The sequence below is a fragment of the Propithecus coquereli genome, unplaced genomic scaffold (genome assembly GCF_000956105.1).
Source record: "Propithecus coquereli isolate 6110/MARCELLA unplaced genomic scaffold, Pcoq_1.0 Scaffold12, whole genome shotgun sequence".
NCBI classification, from domain to species: Eukaryota; Metazoa; Chordata; class Mammalia; order Primates; family Indriidae; genus Propithecus; species Propithecus coquereli.
Genome location: NW_012136080.1, coordinates 882,345 through 902,914, shown reverse-complemented (window position 1 = coordinate 902,914; position 20,570 = coordinate 882,345). Strand labels below are relative to the sequence as shown.

The window sequence follows — 20,570 nt, the reverse complement described above, 5'->3', positions numbered from 1 at the left end:
TCAACTATCATAATGTAAAAGAAAATAAAATCCCATCTCAAGTGTCCAAGCCCACCTGGGGACACTTATAACCTCTGATGAAAGGTTATTGAGCATGATTTGGCAAGATGTAAAGAGCAAAGTCATTTACAGAACACGTGGGCTAATAAAGTGGCACAAATTTGCATCCTGAGAGTTTTAGCTTAAGTCAAGCTTCCAAATGTACAAATAGGAATTGAATATGCAAGTTCTACACTAAGACAACATCACCATGGCTAATTGATGAATCAGAACCCCATATCTGTGTGACTACTGACCATAGACATGCAAACTTTTTCGGTCCTCAGGTTTGTTTGTTTTTATAAAATAAAGATAGATATGTCTACTGTACTTCTCTCTAGTATTTGTAGTAATGCTCTTTAAAATAGGTATTCTTGTTATCAGGTGAAACCTTATAAAACCTTTTGCCAAGAGATTGATATTGGATAAAGCCCTAATTATGTTCTCGAAGCCATAAGAATATAAGGGGAGAAAAATCACATAAGCAATTTTTCCTTAAGTTGTTTTTTGCAGGGTTACACACATCTAGAACAAACCACAGTCTCTTTTTTAAAATTTCAAAATAGTATTCAATTTTTTCAATGTTAATTCCAAAGTTTTCAATAAGAAGCTTGCTTGTCCAAAAAAGAAAAGAAAAGAAAAAAAACCCTACAAAAAACAACACCATACTGCCTTTAATTTGCAGGTACTAAATGTATGTGGATTAGCTGTTTTTAGATTTTGAAACTAAACTCCAAATTGATTCATGTTAGTAAATAGAGATAGTTATTACTCAATTCATTTGATAGAGTCTATTTGTAGTCTAATTGTTAAAAATAACCTATGTAAGATTGTCAAATATCCAGTTTTTGTGAGAGCTGAATATTTCATTATACATTGGCTGATATTAAATTTTCATCTGACTGAACACTCTTAGGACTCAATTCAAAATTATTTGGTAAAGTACAGTAAATGAAATATTACTAGAAGAAATGATTGACTACAACTAAATAAGGAGACCTTAGTTGAAAGTGACAGTAATTTTAACTAATAGAAATGAAAAAAATATGACTAATAAATTTCTCAAGGAAAGCAATGTTCTTCACGTATAGCTTCATGTGAGTATTAAAAAATATTTTTTTTTCATGACAAAATAAGGTAGCTAATATAGCCTAATATAGCTACATGTTATGTAGCTTTGGCATCAGATCAGTTTCATTTGAAATATGTAGGAATATAAACACTGTAAGTATATTGCATTTTAAAACAAACTTACTGAAATTTATAGGAATATGGTTTAGATTTTTGAAACCAATTGAGTGGCAAATAACTTGCTTTTACTAAATTCAGCTTCTTTTTTTTGCACATCTCTGCAATCAATTATTATCCCTATTTTTATCAGAAAAGTATCATTGAAATATCAACTAAGTTGGCCCAGGTTCCTCATAGATAATTTGTGGTGAGGCCAACAACTGTGCTCACTGTTCTCTGATGCTCGCTCTTGTGCCCAGATCCCTTGGCCACAAGGCTTTCTTCAATATCCAACACTTCCACACATTTTTCTACAATCCCTTTAAAAACCAGATGCCATCAAATGAAATTCTTCTTGACTATTTGATAAAAATTAAACTTTCCAGGATCTCAAGAGCTTAATTGCTTTTCTGTTTCTACTTATACTAGCTCAAAGTCACAATAGACACAAAGCATTTCATAAAAGATCTTTATCCAATATGAAGCCATCCCTAACCCTAGTGTCCTATACTCAAAGTATATAATATTGTATTTTAGGTTGACAAATGTCCAATAACCCACATTGTTATTTTTGGTTAATAAAATTCCATACACCCTCACTATGGCTTCGAAACTCCGTAACAACAGTGCTTCTTAATGGATTTATGTTGGACTATATTATAGCTGAGGAACTTTTAAAAAATAATTGTTTACTAGCAAAAATGCAGTTTGGGGCTCCAATAAAAGCTCTCTTTGCTAATTTTCTTTAGTCCTGTTTTACCATATCCTGCACACTACCTGGATTTGACGAAGATTCAATAAGCATTCAAATTCTATATTTAAAGTCAGTAGCTTGTATGTAAATGATACAATTGCATTACCCAACTCAACTCTTTCTAGAGAGCATAGTACCTTGATATTATATCTATTTGTCAACCTCTCTAATGCCCTAAAATGATTAAGATTCTCAAGTGTGAAATTAGAGTTTCCCTTCTTAAAACAAAAACCAACCTAATTAAGTGAAAATAAAATGATTTTACCATGGCTTTGAAAGAGGATGACAAGTATAAAAGATACTGAGATTCATATGTTAAAAAGTATGCATGCATGTATGTATGTAAGCATTCATCTTAGAACTCGTCACTGTACAAAGAGGATGACAAGCATAAAAGATACTGAGATTCATATTTTAAAAAGTATGCATGTATGTATGTATGTAAGCATTCATCTTAGAACTCGTCACTGTACAATTACTTATTTTTAACTGTACGTCTTTTCACACAAATCATTTTATTCCCACTCTTTGGAAATTGCCTTTAGAGCTGACCTGTCAGTCATGAAAAGAACATGATCTCATTCCTTTTAGTCTTAGAAAAGTTGACCAAATGCTAAGATATTCTACTTGATCATACATATTAATCATCAGATTTCACTTCATTTGACAAACGCATTTTGTCGGTCTGTAAAGTCAACTCGGCCAGCTAGAAAGGATGAGTTTCCATCACTGAGAAGAGGACAAAGAAGACCCTCAAATTGAAGCTAATTCTGTCCTCTGACACCTGAACATTGATGGCCCAACCAGAAAAATCTTTAAACACTGTGACCTTTCATGACTTGCATGGACTTCTAATTAAGTAGCACATTTGAGGTTTTTCCAGTGTTGAACCTCCCTTTCATGGCCATTTGTCATCTGGCAAGCTATAAATTCATTCCTGGAAGTAACAACCTTACAGGCCACGTGAGGATGATATATCAACATATCCATCTTTCACTGGAAGTCCTGATACCACTGTCAGAACTAGTAAGTAGGCAGTGGAGACCTGCTATGTAAATGATCCATTTCACCTCCTGCTACTAGCCTCTCTAGTTATTGAAGCATAACACACAGAGACCAGAAGAGATGATCCATAAAGAAATCTCGCTGTTTAATAAAAACAGCAATCGTTAAGTAAAACATTCACTGTCAGGACTCAGTTCAAATAATTTTTGTAACAACGACAAGAGAGCATAACTGATATACTTGGGTATAGAAGAAATGGTCTTATTAAGGTGGTCATTAGCTGAAATACATGCAAACTCAAGTCAGAATTAGTTATGGCTTAGTTGGGGCCCCTTCCTACTGAAAAGAGAAAGTACAGCAAAAGAAATAAGGATGAGGCATTTAAATTGTTGCTCCCTTCCAAACCCACCTTGTGAGCTTTCTATTGCTCTTTTTGGGTTGGTTTTGTTCAGAATTTATTATTTTCTAGACTGGGAAAAGAGAGGCAGCATATCTCAAATGACTTTGGTATAAGTCCAATTATAAGTGAATAATAAGCGATTTAGCAACTCCTCCAATATTGGGTGGTGAAATCTTCATTCTAATTGAGGAGACAAATGAATGATCTACCCTGTGATGTACATTCGGAATGGAAAGGAATACAAAACATTTTTCTAGACACGTGCAAGTGTTTGAGTAGCTGTATTGTTCGCTCCAAGAAAGCAGTCTTATTCCTGAGAGGCTGAAAGAAGTGGTCTTTTAGTGCTGATATATTAAACCAGCTCGGCCTTTAATCACCCTCATCCATTTTACTGATGAAGAGATTAAGGGCAAGGCATTAGCTGACTATTTTAAAGTTACCCTGCTGGTCAGGGACAAAGTCTACAATAGACTCTATCTTCTTTCAGGCTTCTCATTTGCTTTCCCCACCACTTCATGCTGCTACTTTGTGTACAAATAGTTATTAGCACAATATCATTTATGTTTATATACAGAAAAGTAATTCTCTACATCAACTCAGATTTAAAGAAAGAGGCCTCTAAACGACTTCAGTTATCCTTTAGCTTTGTGATCTGATTTGTTCAAAAAAAGTCGAAACATTATACGGGTACAGAGACAAAGATATGAATCTAAAATTTAATTGTAAGTAAGTGAAAGTTAATGCCCACGTCCAGTATGTATTGGTCTGTGCCTTAGAAACTCAGATAGGCACATCCACATGTATTTTGATTCTATTTTAAAAATTCCACTGTCTTTCAATTCTCAATCCTTTGTTTTATGATTTCCTGCTCTTTTAATTCCCAAATGAGTATAAACACTCTCTTTGCTAAAGAGTTCCTTGGCAACAAAATATGTAGCACCTTTCAAAAAACCAAATTATATCTCTGATGATAATGGCAGTGAATTATCGCAATGTACCAGAAGCCCAGCAGTTCCTAAAGATAGGGATCCTTTCCAATGAAACAGTTGTGATATAAATTGCCATAAGCCAAGCATGTTTACTTATGTGACTAAAACAACTACTCTTCAAAGTTTAGGAGCAGTGAGAGGAGCAATTTGTCACATGCAATCACCTGTTTTCTCAGAAGAGAAATTCATGATCTCCCCAATGACTGTTTCCATTTGTCTGAATGACCTGGATGAGGTGTACAATGCTTTTCTCCAGAGGCATTTGGCTCTTGCAATGCATTTATATTTGCTTCAAATGAATCAGAGATGTTTTCTCTATCACTTCCTTTGCCATGGGTGTGATGCCCAGGAAGGGAAGTATAACCATAAAGTCAGACCACACGTGGGGATTTTTACAGCACCCTTACTGACCAATCTAACTTGTAGATCTTTATTTGTGAAATAAGTTCCCTAAGGGAAAAGATACAACTTTATAGCAGTCTGAGCTATAACGGATGTTGATCTGGTGTTGACAAACATGTGGAGTGAGGGGAAACAACTCACAGAGAATCCACTATAAGTTCTGTGGTTAGGCTTCATCCTTTATTAGGTAGTGAGTAAAAGACAACTGATGCTTACAACTCCAATTTAAAAGACCATTTAAACAAAAATGGTTCCATAGCGAAGTGAGGCAGAAGGGATCCAGGTATTTCTGAGTTTTCTCATATGGCTGATGGAGAAAATATGGCTGATTTGTTTGTTCCCAGAAAATCATTAAAGTTAGTAATGCCTTGTGACTCAGGACTCTGTATCCCACAGACCCTGATTTCTAGTGAACTGGCTCATTCACTTGGTGAAAATGGGGAAGAACAGTGAAAGCACATTGTAGTGAGATTGCATTAGTTAATGCTAAGTTCTCCAACCTTTATCAGTTGTAAAGGTTGTTGGGTAGAGATTCAGATGATTATGAAAGATAAAAATATTTGACATAGCAGAAAAAAGAAACTAAAGCTTAAAACATTTAGAAGCTTGTCACATGGGATAGAGAGAGAGTCCACCTGGCTGAACTTAGCAGGGTCTGTAGGTGAAAAAAGGAAACACTTGCTAAAACCAGAGAATAGAAATGTTGGTAAATGCAATATAACCAGATACTTTCAAAAGCAAATTTGAATGCTAATCCATATGTTTAACCAGAGAGGCATAGTTTGACATTCTTTTTACCAGAAGACTGATGGAATACATTGTCTTTTCATTTCTTCTTCCTTGCCTTTCCTCTTCCTTCCTTCCTTCCTTTTTTTTTTCTTTTTTTGTCTTTTTGTTTTGGTTGTTTGTTTAACAAAAGATATATAAAGTGAACTGCTTTAAAGGTGTGTTTATATGACAAATTTCTATAGCTAGATGGTGGAGAAGAACTCCAAAGACCATGTTTAATGTTGAGCACCAAGCACGCTGTGGATGTTTCTTAAATATAAAATGACAAATGCTAAATACCTATCTCTCAAATGATTCCCTCTTGATTCTTTATACCTCTCCAAAGGTTACAACAGTTTGAGAGCAGTTTCAGGAAGTCCATGTTCAGCCCTTCCCTGTATTTTTAAATAGTCTTTACAAAACTTTTTAAAAAATAGTTTTTTTTTCTCTAAATCTAAATCACATAGGGTTGATTTTTATATGTTTTATCATTGTTCTAAGTTTGAGTGTCATTTTTCTTATTAATGCAACAGACTAGCTGCATCAAACTCCACCATATTGATAGGTATATGTTAGCTTTCTATGGGAAAAAGCAAATAGCCTTTATCACAAATTAAAGGCACAGCTATTTTTATGCCATTTGTTACCAATTTAATGATAACATGTAACACTGGATGGTTATATAATTATTTTATATAGATTTTCTTTTTTATAAGTTATTCTCTTAATCTTTCTAACATATATACAATATACATATATTTATATATACCCCTGATAAATCTTGTTTTAAAGGTAAAACATCAATTCCTTTCAGCCTTTTGGTAAATATCAAAGGCTGTCAGTATTTCACAACTCCACTGGAGAAATGACGGTCGAGTGGACCTTACCAGTATTTTTTTTTTAACACTATATCATTGGTGTGCAATTAACTCAGATTCACTTTTCTTGATACTAACATTTAAATATATATTAATTGTTTATATCATGTCAGTAGGACATCTTAAAAAAAACAATAAAAACCCCACAATAACAGCTAATGCTTAATTCTACCATCATACTTAAAGCAGAAAACTTTGCCTAAGAGACAACCTACTGGTATGATATAAAGGGGGATATTGCAAAGATGCAATATTCTCTGTTTTATTGGGTATGTACTAACACGAAAGATCTTTGCTTTGCATTATCATAGGTTAAGATCATCCCTCGTCCTTGTAACAGAATTGTTGTACTGATTTCTTCCTAAACACCCGTGATGCATGGATTTATCTGTTTTCAGATACAGGTTCATTACAAACACTTGCCTGTTTCCAGCAATACTTCTTCAGGATGAGAAATCAATATTTTTTAAGAAATCATTTCTATTAATGTCTCCTCCACCTCCAAGCTTAGCCCTGTTCTGTCTCCAAGCTAGATAGTGTAGGAAAATGGTGACCGGGGACACCTGCATGACACCATTTGGTGTTTGCTTACTGGTATGAAATAGTTGTTCATTCCACCATTGCAATTCTTTTAAAACCTAGTGGCACAGATTGAGACACAGCACTATTGTTTTACAAGACATCTACTGTATCTACTTTTGTTGGGATAAATACCCAGTAATTGCTGTCATAGCAAGAGGACCAGCACGGGTACTACTATTCACAGTGTTGCTTTTGTTTTTTTTCTTTTTTCGTATTATTTTGATCTACAGAGTAAATTATTATATACACATTGGAACCAGTTAATGCCCTTAGACAATGTATAGTTGTTGTTTCATAAAGCAGGAAAGACAATGCAGGGGGTAAAGAGGTGCCCAAAAGCACAGTCACGAAGGCTTCAGAAGTTCTAGATGCCACTACAAGTCAATGCTGGAGATCACTTCTAAAACAATCAATGTTCAAGAGGAATGCTTTAATTCGGAGAAAATATCACTCCCTCCCGCCCATCCCCATACCTCCCCCCCTTTTTAATAATCTTTTCAATTCACTATCAAAAGTCCTGGCTCTTCAGATATACTTTAAACTATAAATAAACACTGCATAGTTCTCTTTTGTTTTGTTTTTTTAGTTTTGTTTTTTGAAAAATTATTGCAGTACAATGACTCCTATTTGGAATTCAGTAAGGAGCAAACAGCACAGGAGTGTGGGCGGTCCGAATGGGTCCTGGAGCTGGCCGCAGGAGTGCTGGCGGGAGTGCAGAAGTCTGGAACAGTGTTGCTGCTGGAGCAGTTCGAAGACTGAAGGGGGAACTGACTGCCACAGCAGCAGCAGCTGCCGCAGCTGCCAGCGGGTTGGGTAGAATTCGTGGAGCCAATGGCTTTGAAGGTTCTTTTGAAAATACTAATTTTACCTGCAAGGGAAAAATAAAAAACAGAGTAAAAGAACAGAAGTTTTGGAGTCTTGTCTTAGAATCCAAAAGGGTAGGCAGCTTTTAAAATATAGCAGTGAACAACTACAAAGAAAATTCATACTTGTGAACTGACAATAAAGATAATGGGAAGTGTAGGACATTTTCCCTTCGGAAGAGTTGGAAGATATCAGAAAATGGCCAACCAGGGATGAAAATTTCTCCTGAAAAGTACTCAGACATCCTATTTTATTTTTGTTGAAAATTATATTTTCAGAGGGAAGTATCCATCTCGAGAAAAAGTGGAAAATTATTATGCCACCTTCTATATACATTAGCTATCAAAAAGTAGACACTTTAAAGAGAGATTTGTTAATGCTTTCAGCTGCTATTATACTATCCAACTGTGTAAACTGGGTAATACAGAGGATACTGTTTCCAATGGTGAGAAGTATTATTCAAAAAAACCAAAATAACAAAATTCTACTTTGAATAAAAAAGTAAAGAAGATTCATCTCCCCCTACGTTTGACATGTTCCTCTTTTTTGTGCAAACAGTAACCATGTCCTAATTCTACTCTACGAAGCCAGTTCATTCTCTGGCTAGTACACCAGTAAGATACCTGTTCTCAAGGAAAGAATGTACGTATTTATGGAAACAGTAAAATAGTGATAGTTATGAAGGAGGGGAGGGTTTAGATGCCAATAGTAATAAAATTTTGACTGCTCTGCTTATTTAAGAACCATTTATCTCATTGTCAAAAGCTGCATCTATGACGGCCAGAGATAGAACTCCAGGCTATGACTAGTGGTGCTGAAATATCAGCTCTGCGCAGAATTCTCCACCTCCCAATGCAGTTAAAATCGGGTCTTTGCAGAAGAGTAAAGTAACTTCCTTTGAATAAAAGTGGGTGACGCTGCTAAATTAATTGGGTCAACCCATACTGGGGTCTCATAATAGATGATTGCAGTTTTCCTTTAACTATATTTTCATGTGTCAGCAGCACACAATGGCACCAAATATTAAGATCTATGTTGAAGAAAGATTTCAAAATGCACAATTTAGCACATACTAGAGATCAGTTGTTCTTAACTTTTCATTGAGCCCTAAATTTCTCTGAAGAAAGCCATTGTCACTTCAATCAGAAAAACAAAACAAAACAAAATACATGTTCATCAACATTAATTGACAATGTCAAGAGGTTTCATAGATTTCCTCTAAAGTCCTACCAAAAAATCCAGGACAGGACATTATAATAGTATGCTTACTAATCTAACAAGCATATTTCGAGTGATGGGGGAAGGCATCGTTTCCCATGATGTATTTCCCTAGGTCTTAGAAAGTATCCTTGGATGAATAATTAAATAAAAGAAGCCACACTTTGAGACTGTGTTACTCAAAACCCAAAATTGTTGAGGGTATCAATAATATCAATCCGTTGTCTCTTAAACACATTTTAAAAGGACATATAAGAACTTGTTTTTCACTGACCTTCTTTCATAAAAGTATATCTACTACATCAAGATCAGATTTTTTGAGATAACTTACTTGACTCGAAAGAACCTGGCTTTTCACCCTTCCCTATCCTCTGTGATAAACCTGAGCTCAACTCAAAATCTGGGCTGTGGCTAGTAGTGGCAAAATACTGAAATAAATCATGAACCCAGTAATTCCATCTGGGAATAGAGGTTGGACTCTGGTATCAATTGTCTGTCATTTCTTAGATACGTTCCATTTATTCCATTTGGTAACTGACCACCACCACCAACAAAAATCTGAGTTCAGCAGAGTGTGTGACGCTGAAGACTTATCAGTCCTTGTCTTTTGGGAAGAAAGAGTGACACTCACCCCCAGTGGATGTGCTGCCTTCTGTAGTTTGTTGTAAGGGCTGTATTTAGGTTTCGGGGGCTTCCCAGCAGCTCTGTCTTTGTGCCTTCTACTGCTAATGTGCTATTAAAAACAATTAAAAATGACAGCTTTAAAGAAGTCATTAAAAAAAAAAACCTTACAAATATTGCTTTAACCTGAGAAAATATATTGATTATTTCCATGCAAGTTTCAGAAAGACAGAAATAAAAAAGCATGCACTTTTGTCCTGGGATTCTGATGTCTTAAAGGATATACATTTTTATGCTATCCATTTTAGTATATATTTAACAAGTAGAAGCATCTTTTTGCCCAGTTTTTCTTCTTATCACTGCACACATCTCCTTTTTTTAGAAAAGCATTTACAAAGGAAAGGAATGTCTGAAGAAATTTTATGTGCAAATAAACAAAGATGCCCAGGCGGGCATGAATTTATTTCCATACTAATATTTATCCTCACATTTGTACAGCCAAATGTCAACCCCTTAAATTCTAAAGATAAATAACTAAGGTGCATAAAATCAACAAAATATCACACATATACATATAAAACACAACACAATATGAGGGTTGGGCCTTCAGTTGGCAATGTATAATTGATCTCTTTGGAAGGCTATTCATAGTAAAAATGAATACAACGTGATTAGTCATCCCTTTAGCAGGTGGCGGAAGGATTTAAAAATACAGTAATACCATGTAATAAAGTACATAAAATAAAAGAACAGTGCAGTATAAAATTAGTTGTAGCTTGTAAATATCTAAACAAGTAAAAATGGAACATTGCAAGTTGACTTTTAAAGAAAATCAACACTTTTGAGTGGGAAACCTGGTAGAGAAAAGATCTGATATCCTCCTCACTCTTCCTATACCACAATAGTACAAATTCAATGCCATCAGTTTCTGAAAGGCTGCGGGAGTCATCGCATTTTAGTATTCCCTCAAGCAGTTAAAATAAGCATAAATAAATAAGGATAGAAGGTTAGTGGGTGGATAGATGAGTGGATGAATGGATGGATGGATGCGTGGATGGATGAGTGTATGGGACAGGAAGAGAAGTAAACAAGAGGCACAAATATCCTCTTTATAAAGGTGCTCCCTATCTGTTTTTATTCTTAGAAGATGTGCTGCCCACCTGTTTAAGTTGTGTTTCCGAGTTGACGTGCACATCACAGATTTCACAGTGAAATGTTTTGTTTTGGAGGCCTGTGTTTCCTTTATTAACAGGTCCTTTGCCTTTCACTCCTGCCCTAGGAAAGGCTTTGATAGTGCCGCTTCCATTCCGGGCTTCTAGCATGGTTTTGTGCTTAGTACCTGCCAGAAATATTGAAAGAAAGAAAGAGAGAAGGTGGGGAGAAAGAGGGAGGGAAAAATGTTTAGCTAGTATATTGTTTTACACAGTAACACAGTAACAAAATTTCATGCCTTATTTTAGTGCAGTTCTCCCAGGAATTATGGTTGAAGATGTTTGTGACATAGTAGACTGCAACAATGTGCTCTCATCATCTTATATAACATTATTAAATTATTCATTTTTCCTAATGCTTCACATCATAAACAAGCACCATCAACATAGTGACTAAATGTGAGAATCCTGAGGCGAAATTAAATGGGTGTGACTTCATTTCATTTCCTCCTGATGCTAATAAGACATAAATGATAGCTGATGAGGAAGGTGATTTAGCTGCTAAAGGTATAGTTGGAGGTGATGTGTAACAAATGTAATCAGTTTAAACATGGTGTGTTTACAGAAGTGGCACTAATTAAATACCCACTTTCTAAACAGAATACAAACAAGCTTTCTTGGCCATGTGTTTTAGGTTCAAAGAGGAAGAGTAATAGTAAAAAGATCTTAATGACTGAAAAGAAAGCCATATTAGGATAGTAACATCCATAGTGACTAGCTATGTAATTTTAAATATAAACAAATGACCAAGAAGATGATGGGTGAACTCACAGGCTAAGAAGACATACTACCGATAAATGCTTCTTTTTAATAAACCAATAATATCTTTGGGCTGTCACACATAAGTAACATAACTCTAATTATCAACCATTAACATTTGTTTTTATGAGATCACTGTCATTACATCCAATTCATAATGGCAGTTTTCTCTCAAAATTTTGCTTGAAATTTCCTTTTTCTTAAAGTTGATAAATATTCTTTATTTTTTCTCACTTAGCCATGTGTTTTTGGCACAAAATTTTCTTTCACAATCATTTGTGTTCTTTCTGTCATTCTGACTTTTAAAATATTTTTGTGGTAGTACGAATTGTATTTATTAGATTGTTGGTGAGTTCTACAAGCATAAAAAAAGATCCTTAACTTCTGAGTCATGGGCCAACTTCCCAGAACCATTGAATATTAATGAGGAAAACATGCTGGGAGGGCACTCTAGGTCAGTGCCGATCACCTCGTGTTAAATAGAGGCAACATATGAAGCAGGTTTATAAAGTACATGTTTCCCTTCTTCAAATTGATAATAACTTTACTGAGTCCAATATAAAAGGTGTATATTCTTATAATTTAGATTATCCACTTTGAATATCCACATTCTTATCCACAGCTTTTTTAATGTTTATATCTCAGCATATTAAAGAAAGAGAAAAAAGTCAACATCCTGCAGGAAGATTGGAGGAACTGAAACACGGAGCCACAGAACTGCTCTGTGCTGACGGTTGTGATGCCTCACTGAGGCTTGCTTCTGCCCATCTCCCTCGTAATAGAGCGAGCCCGAATGTTGTCCACTTCATCTGAAGTTGGCATAAGTGGGAGAAGGGCATAAAAATGTCCTAGGGAGCAAGAAATGAATATGTAGATGGTTGGGCAAACTTCTTTATCTCAACAGATAATTTTATTGAAAAATTTATTTTCTGCACAGATTCTCCAGTCAAACTAAGAAGCACTCGTGGGGCAGGTTTGGTTTATGGATGCCTAGGAAGGCAATTGGAGATCAATTCTCATCCGGACTTTCTTGAAGGATTCCAAGTTCACTTTTGGTTAATATCTTTTGTGATTGAGGGTTCGTGTTTGGCAGGTGGAACCCAAATGGATCAGAATACTGCTTTGACCTATGCAACAAGATTTAAGTAATTTATCTTAAAAGGGAAAAAAGAAAAAAGCCAGACATAAGTGGCTAGCTTCAGCATTGAGTGTCGAGTGTTAGAGAGGTGAGGGGAAATTTAAAAGATTCGGCCCCAATAGTAAGGCAGAATACCTTTGAAAGACTAAGACCTACCTATGTCAAGTCATGTCCCTAGAGGAAGAGTAGAAATGGGACATATGTGAACATTTGAGAAATACCCATCCTCTCAGAAAATCATTGAGTTGTTAGAATAATTATTTCAGTGTAGTCTTTCCACAGAAGCTAGAAGAGATAGGAAAATCAAATATATCTACCCATTCATGCCTAATACACACACACATACATGCACACATGCACATACACACATACACATGTGTTAAAATGTGGCAAGATTGGGGGGAGAACTTCAATTACTGCTTTGACTGTGAGGTTACTAGTCATGAAACAGAGTGGGACTTTCATACAGTATAACCTCATTCATTTACTAACAGATTGTCGGTCATAATTAAATAGCTATTAGATAGTTTTATAAGATCTTAAAGCTTGAATAGGCAATAAGAGTGGCTGTATTTCCTCCTAATGCAGATAAAACTCAGTAAAATGTACTCAACTTTAAAGTATTTACATTTTTGTGAGATAAAATGGACATTAAGAATATACGCAGAGTGATTATTAGAAAAAACTCCTATTTATTGAATCTTTAATAAATAGGGCACGGTGCTAAAATTTTTACCTACTCACAGCTACCCTGTGACTTAGGTACTATTATTGCCCCCGTTTTAGAGATAACAAACTAGGATTCAGAAAAGTTAAGTTACTTGCCCATGGTCACAAAGTAAGCTCTACTTGAAACCCTTGGGAGGTAGAAAGCAGATTTCTAAGTCCCTAGAAATCCACTAAGGATTTCCAAGCCATCTGGATACAGTTACATGTGAATGAATCTCCATAGCATCTTTACATTTCTATTTTGTTAATATAGTCTCTTCTAAACTTGGATTTTTTTGAGTCTTTAAAATTCTCCTCCAGTCCCCTCCCCCTTTTATTTCTCATAATGCTGTTTCTTGCTTAGCAGAGTTCCATGAGTCATGAGGCGTGGAAAGGCTGTGTGTCTGTGACGGCCAGCAGTGTCACCACTGGTTTCAACATCATGTAAACATCTTGCAAGGCTGCGCCTTCCTCTGTGATGGCTCAGCAGGGCTGTCACCAGGCTGCTTCTGTACTTTACTCCTTCTTCCTCTTTGGAGAGATCTGCAAAAAGCTACGTGGATTATTTTTCTCCTATCACTTTTAAAAGGCTGACACTCTCCATGACCTTCACTTGAAGTTTCACAATTTCTGAAAGGTGAAACCATGCTCCAAATGCACTTTAAATTCAGCAAGGCATAAGGCTCCAAGAAATCCTGTATTTGTTTGCTTTTTGCTTATTTATTTATTTTGAGGTACTCTGGGGCAAGATACATATTCCTCTTAAATCTGTAAACATAAAACTAATATGGGAAGAAAGGGCTAGCTTTCCCTTCCATTCTCAATCATCTTTAACAACTTCCTTTGTAGCTGGCTCTTGAGTTAGGTACTGGCTTAAAGGAAAGGTAGATAAGCAAGAAAACTAGCAAATGACTTTTAAAAATTAAATAAATATTCATTAGGAATAATTCATTAGGTCATATGGAAAATAGAGAAGCATTTTTAAAAAAAGAAAACAAAAAATGTAATTCCACCAACCAGAGGCACATCAGAATAATAATGGTTATCGTGTATCAGTCTTTTATTTTCTATTTGCATATGTGCATTTTCAAAGTCGGGATAAGTTAGCTAAAGTGTGTTTGCATAAAAATTCCTGTGGAATTACATATACTTTTAGAAATGCAAATGATCATTAATGACAGCATAGACTTGCAATACATGGGTACGATATATTTAACCACTTATCTAATATTAGACATTTGCATTATTTCCTTTTATTTCCCTATATAATTAGCTTGTAATGAGCATACTACTCATTAAATCTTTTATCACATATTTGATTGTTTCCTTAGGATAGATTTTCATAAGTGGTATTACAGGAACAAAGACTATGACTATTTTTAAGTCTCTCGATTCAAACTGCCAAATTACTTTCTAAACATTACAAAGAATGTTTCAGAGGGATTTATTTTATAGTGAAAGCTGTTTTGGTTTAGTCTGAAAAATTTGCCCCCCTGTAAAATAAATTTCAATATCTTCAAGTTTAAGTTTTCAGAATGTCTATTAAATAAACAATATTTGATAGCATTTGACTACTCCTCAATGAACGCATGCAATTGCCAGTGATAATTGGGTTACCTTCTCATTGACAAGTTCAGAGATTCAGCTATAGATAAATTGGCAGGAAAGTGATCAGTCTCCATACAAATGGCAAAGTGCAAACGTTTTTCTTTTTGATGTGTTTATTTATGATATTCAGTATGATAGCATTGTATCCCAACCCTTGTGTGTCTTAAGAAAAAAAAATTCTCTTGAATCTATAAACCTGAAATGCATAATTACCATCAAAACCTCCGTGTGCTCTTTTTTTAAACCTTTAAATGTCAAATTAACATTTTATTACACCGACCTCCATATAGCACACATTTTCCGTGTTAATTTTGTCTTAGAGAAGAAAACTTGAGTTTACTTTATCAGCAAACATTAAGGCACCCAGAATGGCATCCAGGGTATTAGGTAACTAAATAATGCCCCATATGAGTAAAAAATTGTGTTATTTCTGTCAGTTTCCTGGTGGAAAGTAATTTGCTGACTCACCAGTAATGTATCTAAAGTCCAATTTGCAGAGGTGAAAGTAGAGATAAGGAAAACAAGAAGTCTAAATCAGATTTAAAAGTAACTTTGCTTTTAGCATCAGAAAAGGCCCCAGAGGGAATGTTCTGGTCAGCATGGGGTAGAAGACAAGCCAAGTGATGGATTCTGTGACCAAAGAAATCCCAGGGAAGAGCTCTGCAGGCTGAGGGACCCAATTGGCAGAGCCCATGGCTCCTCACATGTAGGACATAAGTGCATGGAATCAGCATAGCAATAACCCTTGAAATCCCAGCATGTGAGGAGAAGTATTGGGCATCCAGAAAGCTGCTTTTAGCCATAATGCCCTGAAACTCTGATTATAGGGAACACTGAGGCTTTCCTATGCTGCTGTAGACATGCATTGAATAACCTTTATGTTCACCCATCTTTTCACCTTAAGAACAAGGCCATTAAGGCCATGGAAAGTGCCACATTGCTTTTATATGCATTCCCAAAGAGAGCGTCATGTAAAGGTCTTCACATAATTAACATTCAACAATTAATAAATGGACAAATTAATCATACTTCCATAGTGTAATTGAGATATGATGCTATCTTATTTACAAAAGCAATGTTTTTGTTTGCTTTTTATGTAAACTAGTTTTGTTTTTTTTATTTTTTTTAATGAAAGTAACAGATGCTCTTGGTAGAAAATTGAAAGAGCACGGGAGGATATAAAGTAAAAAGCAAAAGCCTACCCACATCTCAACTTCCAGCTCCAAGCTCCCAGTAGTAACACATTTTCATGTGTAAACTTTCAGAAATGTTCTAAATATCAATGACTTTATATGAGGCGTGGGCAGGAAAAATAATATAGGTTGAATATTCCACTGGTTTGCACATGAAACCACTTTTGATAAGAACAGTCATATAAAACTACACAGCCAGAAAATGCATCTTGACACATCTCTGAAGTCACTCATTCTGGTTGTTAATCAGTGAGGGGTCACCAAATGTGAAATAACTAAGCCATGAATGCTCACAGAGATGTAAAAATTCTTTTTATTAGGTAATATACCCCAAATCATTCACTATCACAATCCCCCGAACATACTTGTGAATTATAGCTGCAGTACACGGCCCAGTAGAAGCTTCTGTGATGACAGAAATACCCTATACCTACATATGTAGTAGCCATTAGCTGTGGGTGGCTCTTAAGCACTTGAAATGAGGCCACTGCAACAGAGAAACTAAACTGGCAATTAATTTAAATGAGGCCATATTAAATAGTACAGGTCTAATATTCAACTGTGCCCCGCATAGGCATGTGGAACATAAAGGAGGTACGAGGCTGCATTGTATTTGTTTGCTTGTTTTTTATCATTTGTAAAAAGTTTAACGAAGACACATAGTAGAATTCCAAAGATGTGGAAACAACTCAAGTGCCCATCAGTACGTGAGTGGATTAATAAAATGTGGTACATGTATACCATGGAGTTCTACTCAGCCATAAAAAACAATGGTGATCTAGCACCTCTTGTATTATCCTGGATAGAGCTGGAGCCCATTCTATTAAGTGAAGTATCACAAGAATGGAATAACAAGCACCACATGTACTCACCATCAAATTGGTATTAACTGATCAACACTTATGTGCACATATAGTAGTAACATTCATCGGTGTCGGGCAGGTTGGGGGAGGGCAGCAGCAGATAGGTATATTCACACCTAATGGGTGCAGTGCGCACCGTCTGGGGGATGGATACGCTTGAAGCTCTGACTTGGGTGGGACAAAGGTAATATACGTAACCTAAACATTTGTACCCCTGTAATATGCTGAAATTAAAAAAAAAAAGAATTATGATAAGAGTCTATCTTTATTTTCAATCAAATTATAGCCTTATCATCACCCTAGAAGATGCTGAATGAAAATGACAAATAATCTTTGGGCCATAATAATAATAAGGCCATGAATATTGACCACTGCTGACTGGCTTGAATGAAATTTTCAAATGAAACAAGTCTTTGCTATTCCATTTCTGAACACAGAGTCACAATCTAGACATGGACTTCTTGAAGGCAATGACTAGGTCTTGCTAATAGTTATATTCTTAGTGCCTAACACATAGCAGATGCCCAGTGAGAATTAGCTTAGGTAATATTAATAGATATCAATACAGACTGATAAACACTCAACTTATTTTATTTTTCATTTGTAAAAAGAGTTATATAAGCTCAGGCTCTGGAATTGTGTGGGATAGAATTTGCCTCCGTTAGCTATGTGAGCTTTGGTTTCTTTGTGCCTCAATGTCCTCAGTTATAAAAAAGGGAAATCATCTGCTCTATTGAAGTGTTGTATTTAAAGCATTTATTGTTTTAAGGGTTATTCTTGGCACTTTGATATGCTCAATAAATTTTAATCCATCTTCTCTTTCTCCTTAACATTGTTGCTTTTGTTAAGGCAAAATTTTAAAAGTCTCTAAGCATTCTAAAATTTACTAAAATATGTCCTTTGATAACTATCTTTTCTGTATATTAAAACTTAGTGAGGGATAGAATAAGCTTTCTGGGGCTAGAAAAACAAGAATGAGTTTAGTGAAAATTATCAAATGTTACTACTTTAAGTCATTACCAGAAAAACCTGCCCAAATTAGTAAGGATCTTTAACTATAAAACATTTCAAAGCGATTTTTTTCAATTATGTAGAGAAAACTATCAAAATTAGCTAAAAAAAAAGCCTTAACTAGTAGAAAGTTTGGGGAGAATCTCTTTAAACAAAAAGACAAAACATCTTTTGTAGTACCTGTGTCTATAACATATAAGTTTAAAGGAGGCTTCCAGATCTCTTAAAAAAGATTATATCTTCCTAAGGTATTTAAAACATTCTTAAACTGTTTTGTGAACTTTGCTAATATTAGCTCGGAAGAGGTACTTCTCTTTCCAAATTCTAAAAATGTCAAAGCAGGAATGCTTCTGTTCAAATCCTATATTCCAATGTTATGGAATACAAATCAATTAACTGCAACTTCAAATGGTTATACATTAGTGAAAAATAAAAAAAAGAAAGCAAATGAAATAACACAACTGACCTCTGAATAACACCAGCAGCACTTGTAGTCATACTACAGGTGACTGTAGTAATAATCATGCCATAATAATCATGACATAATATCTGATCCCTTAAATGGGGCCATATAGCCTCTTAATGCCGTTGAAGACAGACAGATACACAGAGAGAGAGAAAAAAGAGAGAGAGAGGGAGAGAGAGAGAAAAAAGCCCAGAGAGGACAATTGCCTTGCTGAGGCTCACATAGAAAAGTTATCTGAATATCTAAGGGTAAAATTCTCATCATTTCTAGACCATTCTACTGGCCCATACTGCAGGCAGTGTTTGATAGAAATTGTATTCACAAAATTTGCCTGTGATTAGTTGTTTAGAATTAAGAATGCTTCTTCTAAGATTAAAAGAAAAACATGTTTTTGAAAGGTCATTGGCTTTCCAAGAGTACCACTAGATGCACAATTCTGCACTTAGTGTTGCAAACCCTAATTTATGTACAGAATGTGTTTCCAAAGGGGAAAAATACTTGAAATTATTATTTGGATGCAAGGGAAACATCTCCTCCACATTCTGCAACCTGGCTGCTTCTGATTAGAAGTGTCCTTCAAACCTGGTTCCCTGAAAAACACAACCCAATCTTAACAGTGATTTTCTAATACCTGGCTCTAGAAGAAAGCAAAGAAGTTTTTTGAAGTTATACTGGAGGGGTAGGGGTAAGTGTAGGGAGCAGTGGAGTTCTAAAGGTGAGGCAGTGATTGTGGTCTTCCTGGGTGTCAACAATAAGGTGGTGCATTTAAACAGAATTTAGAAAACAATAATTAAATGAACTAAATGGACAGGGTAGTCTGTTTTCTACTAGCATCATGAGCTGGCAATTCTAAATAATAACAATTATTAGTGTTAGTCTAAAAAACATTTTGTTAGGCTATATTCTAAATAAGTGATGTGGTTACTATTAATATTTACTATAAGTTAAAATAGCACATTTTTTTACTTATCCTATAACAGACATCATATGAGCTCGACACATACAAACTCAGTTACAAGTTTTTCTTTCATTAGTAAGTTCATAATAGTTCCAAATACACTGAGCTCCCTAAGGGCATAGTGTGTGCATTCAAGCCCTGTGGTACTATATCTTTTTTTTAAATGTAAATAGTAGATAATAAATCAACAATGACAGCACATTGATTATGAAGATGAAGAAACAGAATTTGAGTTAATTCAATTCTGTCTTTCCATGTGACCAAAAACAGTTTTTATGTTTAAAACAGTGAAATTAATTATGAGCCATAAAGTATAATGGTTTTGTTTGGTAAGCTCCAGTCGCTCAAGTTGGTAACTGGCTAAGTGATCCATTTGGAATTGGCTGCCTTCCCTGCCCTCTTTCTTTTTCCCACTCTCCTAAGCTATTTCTTTCACCTCCCTAAAAAACTATTTGCCCTCAAATCCTCATCTCAGACTCTGCTTCTTAAGGAAACCAAATTAAAATGCACCACAATAATCCTATGACAAATCTTACAAATATGGCTCCAGTTCCTGGCAGGAGAGTAGGCATACTTGAGCCTCGTTTCTTTAACTCAACTCCTGAATTTCTCCATATCAGACCCTAAGGAAAAGATACAGAGGAAGCCAGTGTGCAAGCAGCAGTTGTTTGGATACAGATAGGATTGCATTCACATTCATCTACGTCTAGAGGAAATCCCAGACATAAGGAGCCTCCCAAAATGTTCCAGTTACAAATAACACAGCTGAATCTGGAGATCAAAAATGGTGGACAGGCCGGGCTCGGTGGCTCACGCCTGTAATCCTAGCACTCTGGAAGGCCGAGGCGGGCGGATCGTTTGAGCTCAGGAGTTCGAGACCAGCCTGAGCAAGAGCAAGACCCCGT

The 20,570-nt window shown here is 35.5% G+C and overlaps 1 protein-coding gene across 1 annotated transcript in view; it reads right to left on the bottom strand.

Moving 5' to 3' along the window:
* Positions 1–7,633: 7,633 nt before the first annotated feature.
* Positions 7,634–20,570, bottom strand: part of ZNF385D (zinc finger protein 385D) — a 326,722-nt gene continuing 313,785 nt past the window's right edge. The window contains exons 6-8 of the mRNA XM_012663586.1: positions 10,911–11,089; positions 9,761–9,862; positions 7,634–7,915 (exon numbers count right to left, since the gene is read on the bottom strand). Coding sequence (XP_012519040.1) covers positions 7,682–7,915; positions 9,761–9,862; positions 10,911–11,089 — 515 coding nt within the window. The 3' untranslated portion in view covers positions 7,634–7,681. The remainder of the gene's footprint in view (positions 7,916–9,760; positions 9,863–10,910; positions 11,090–20,570) is intronic.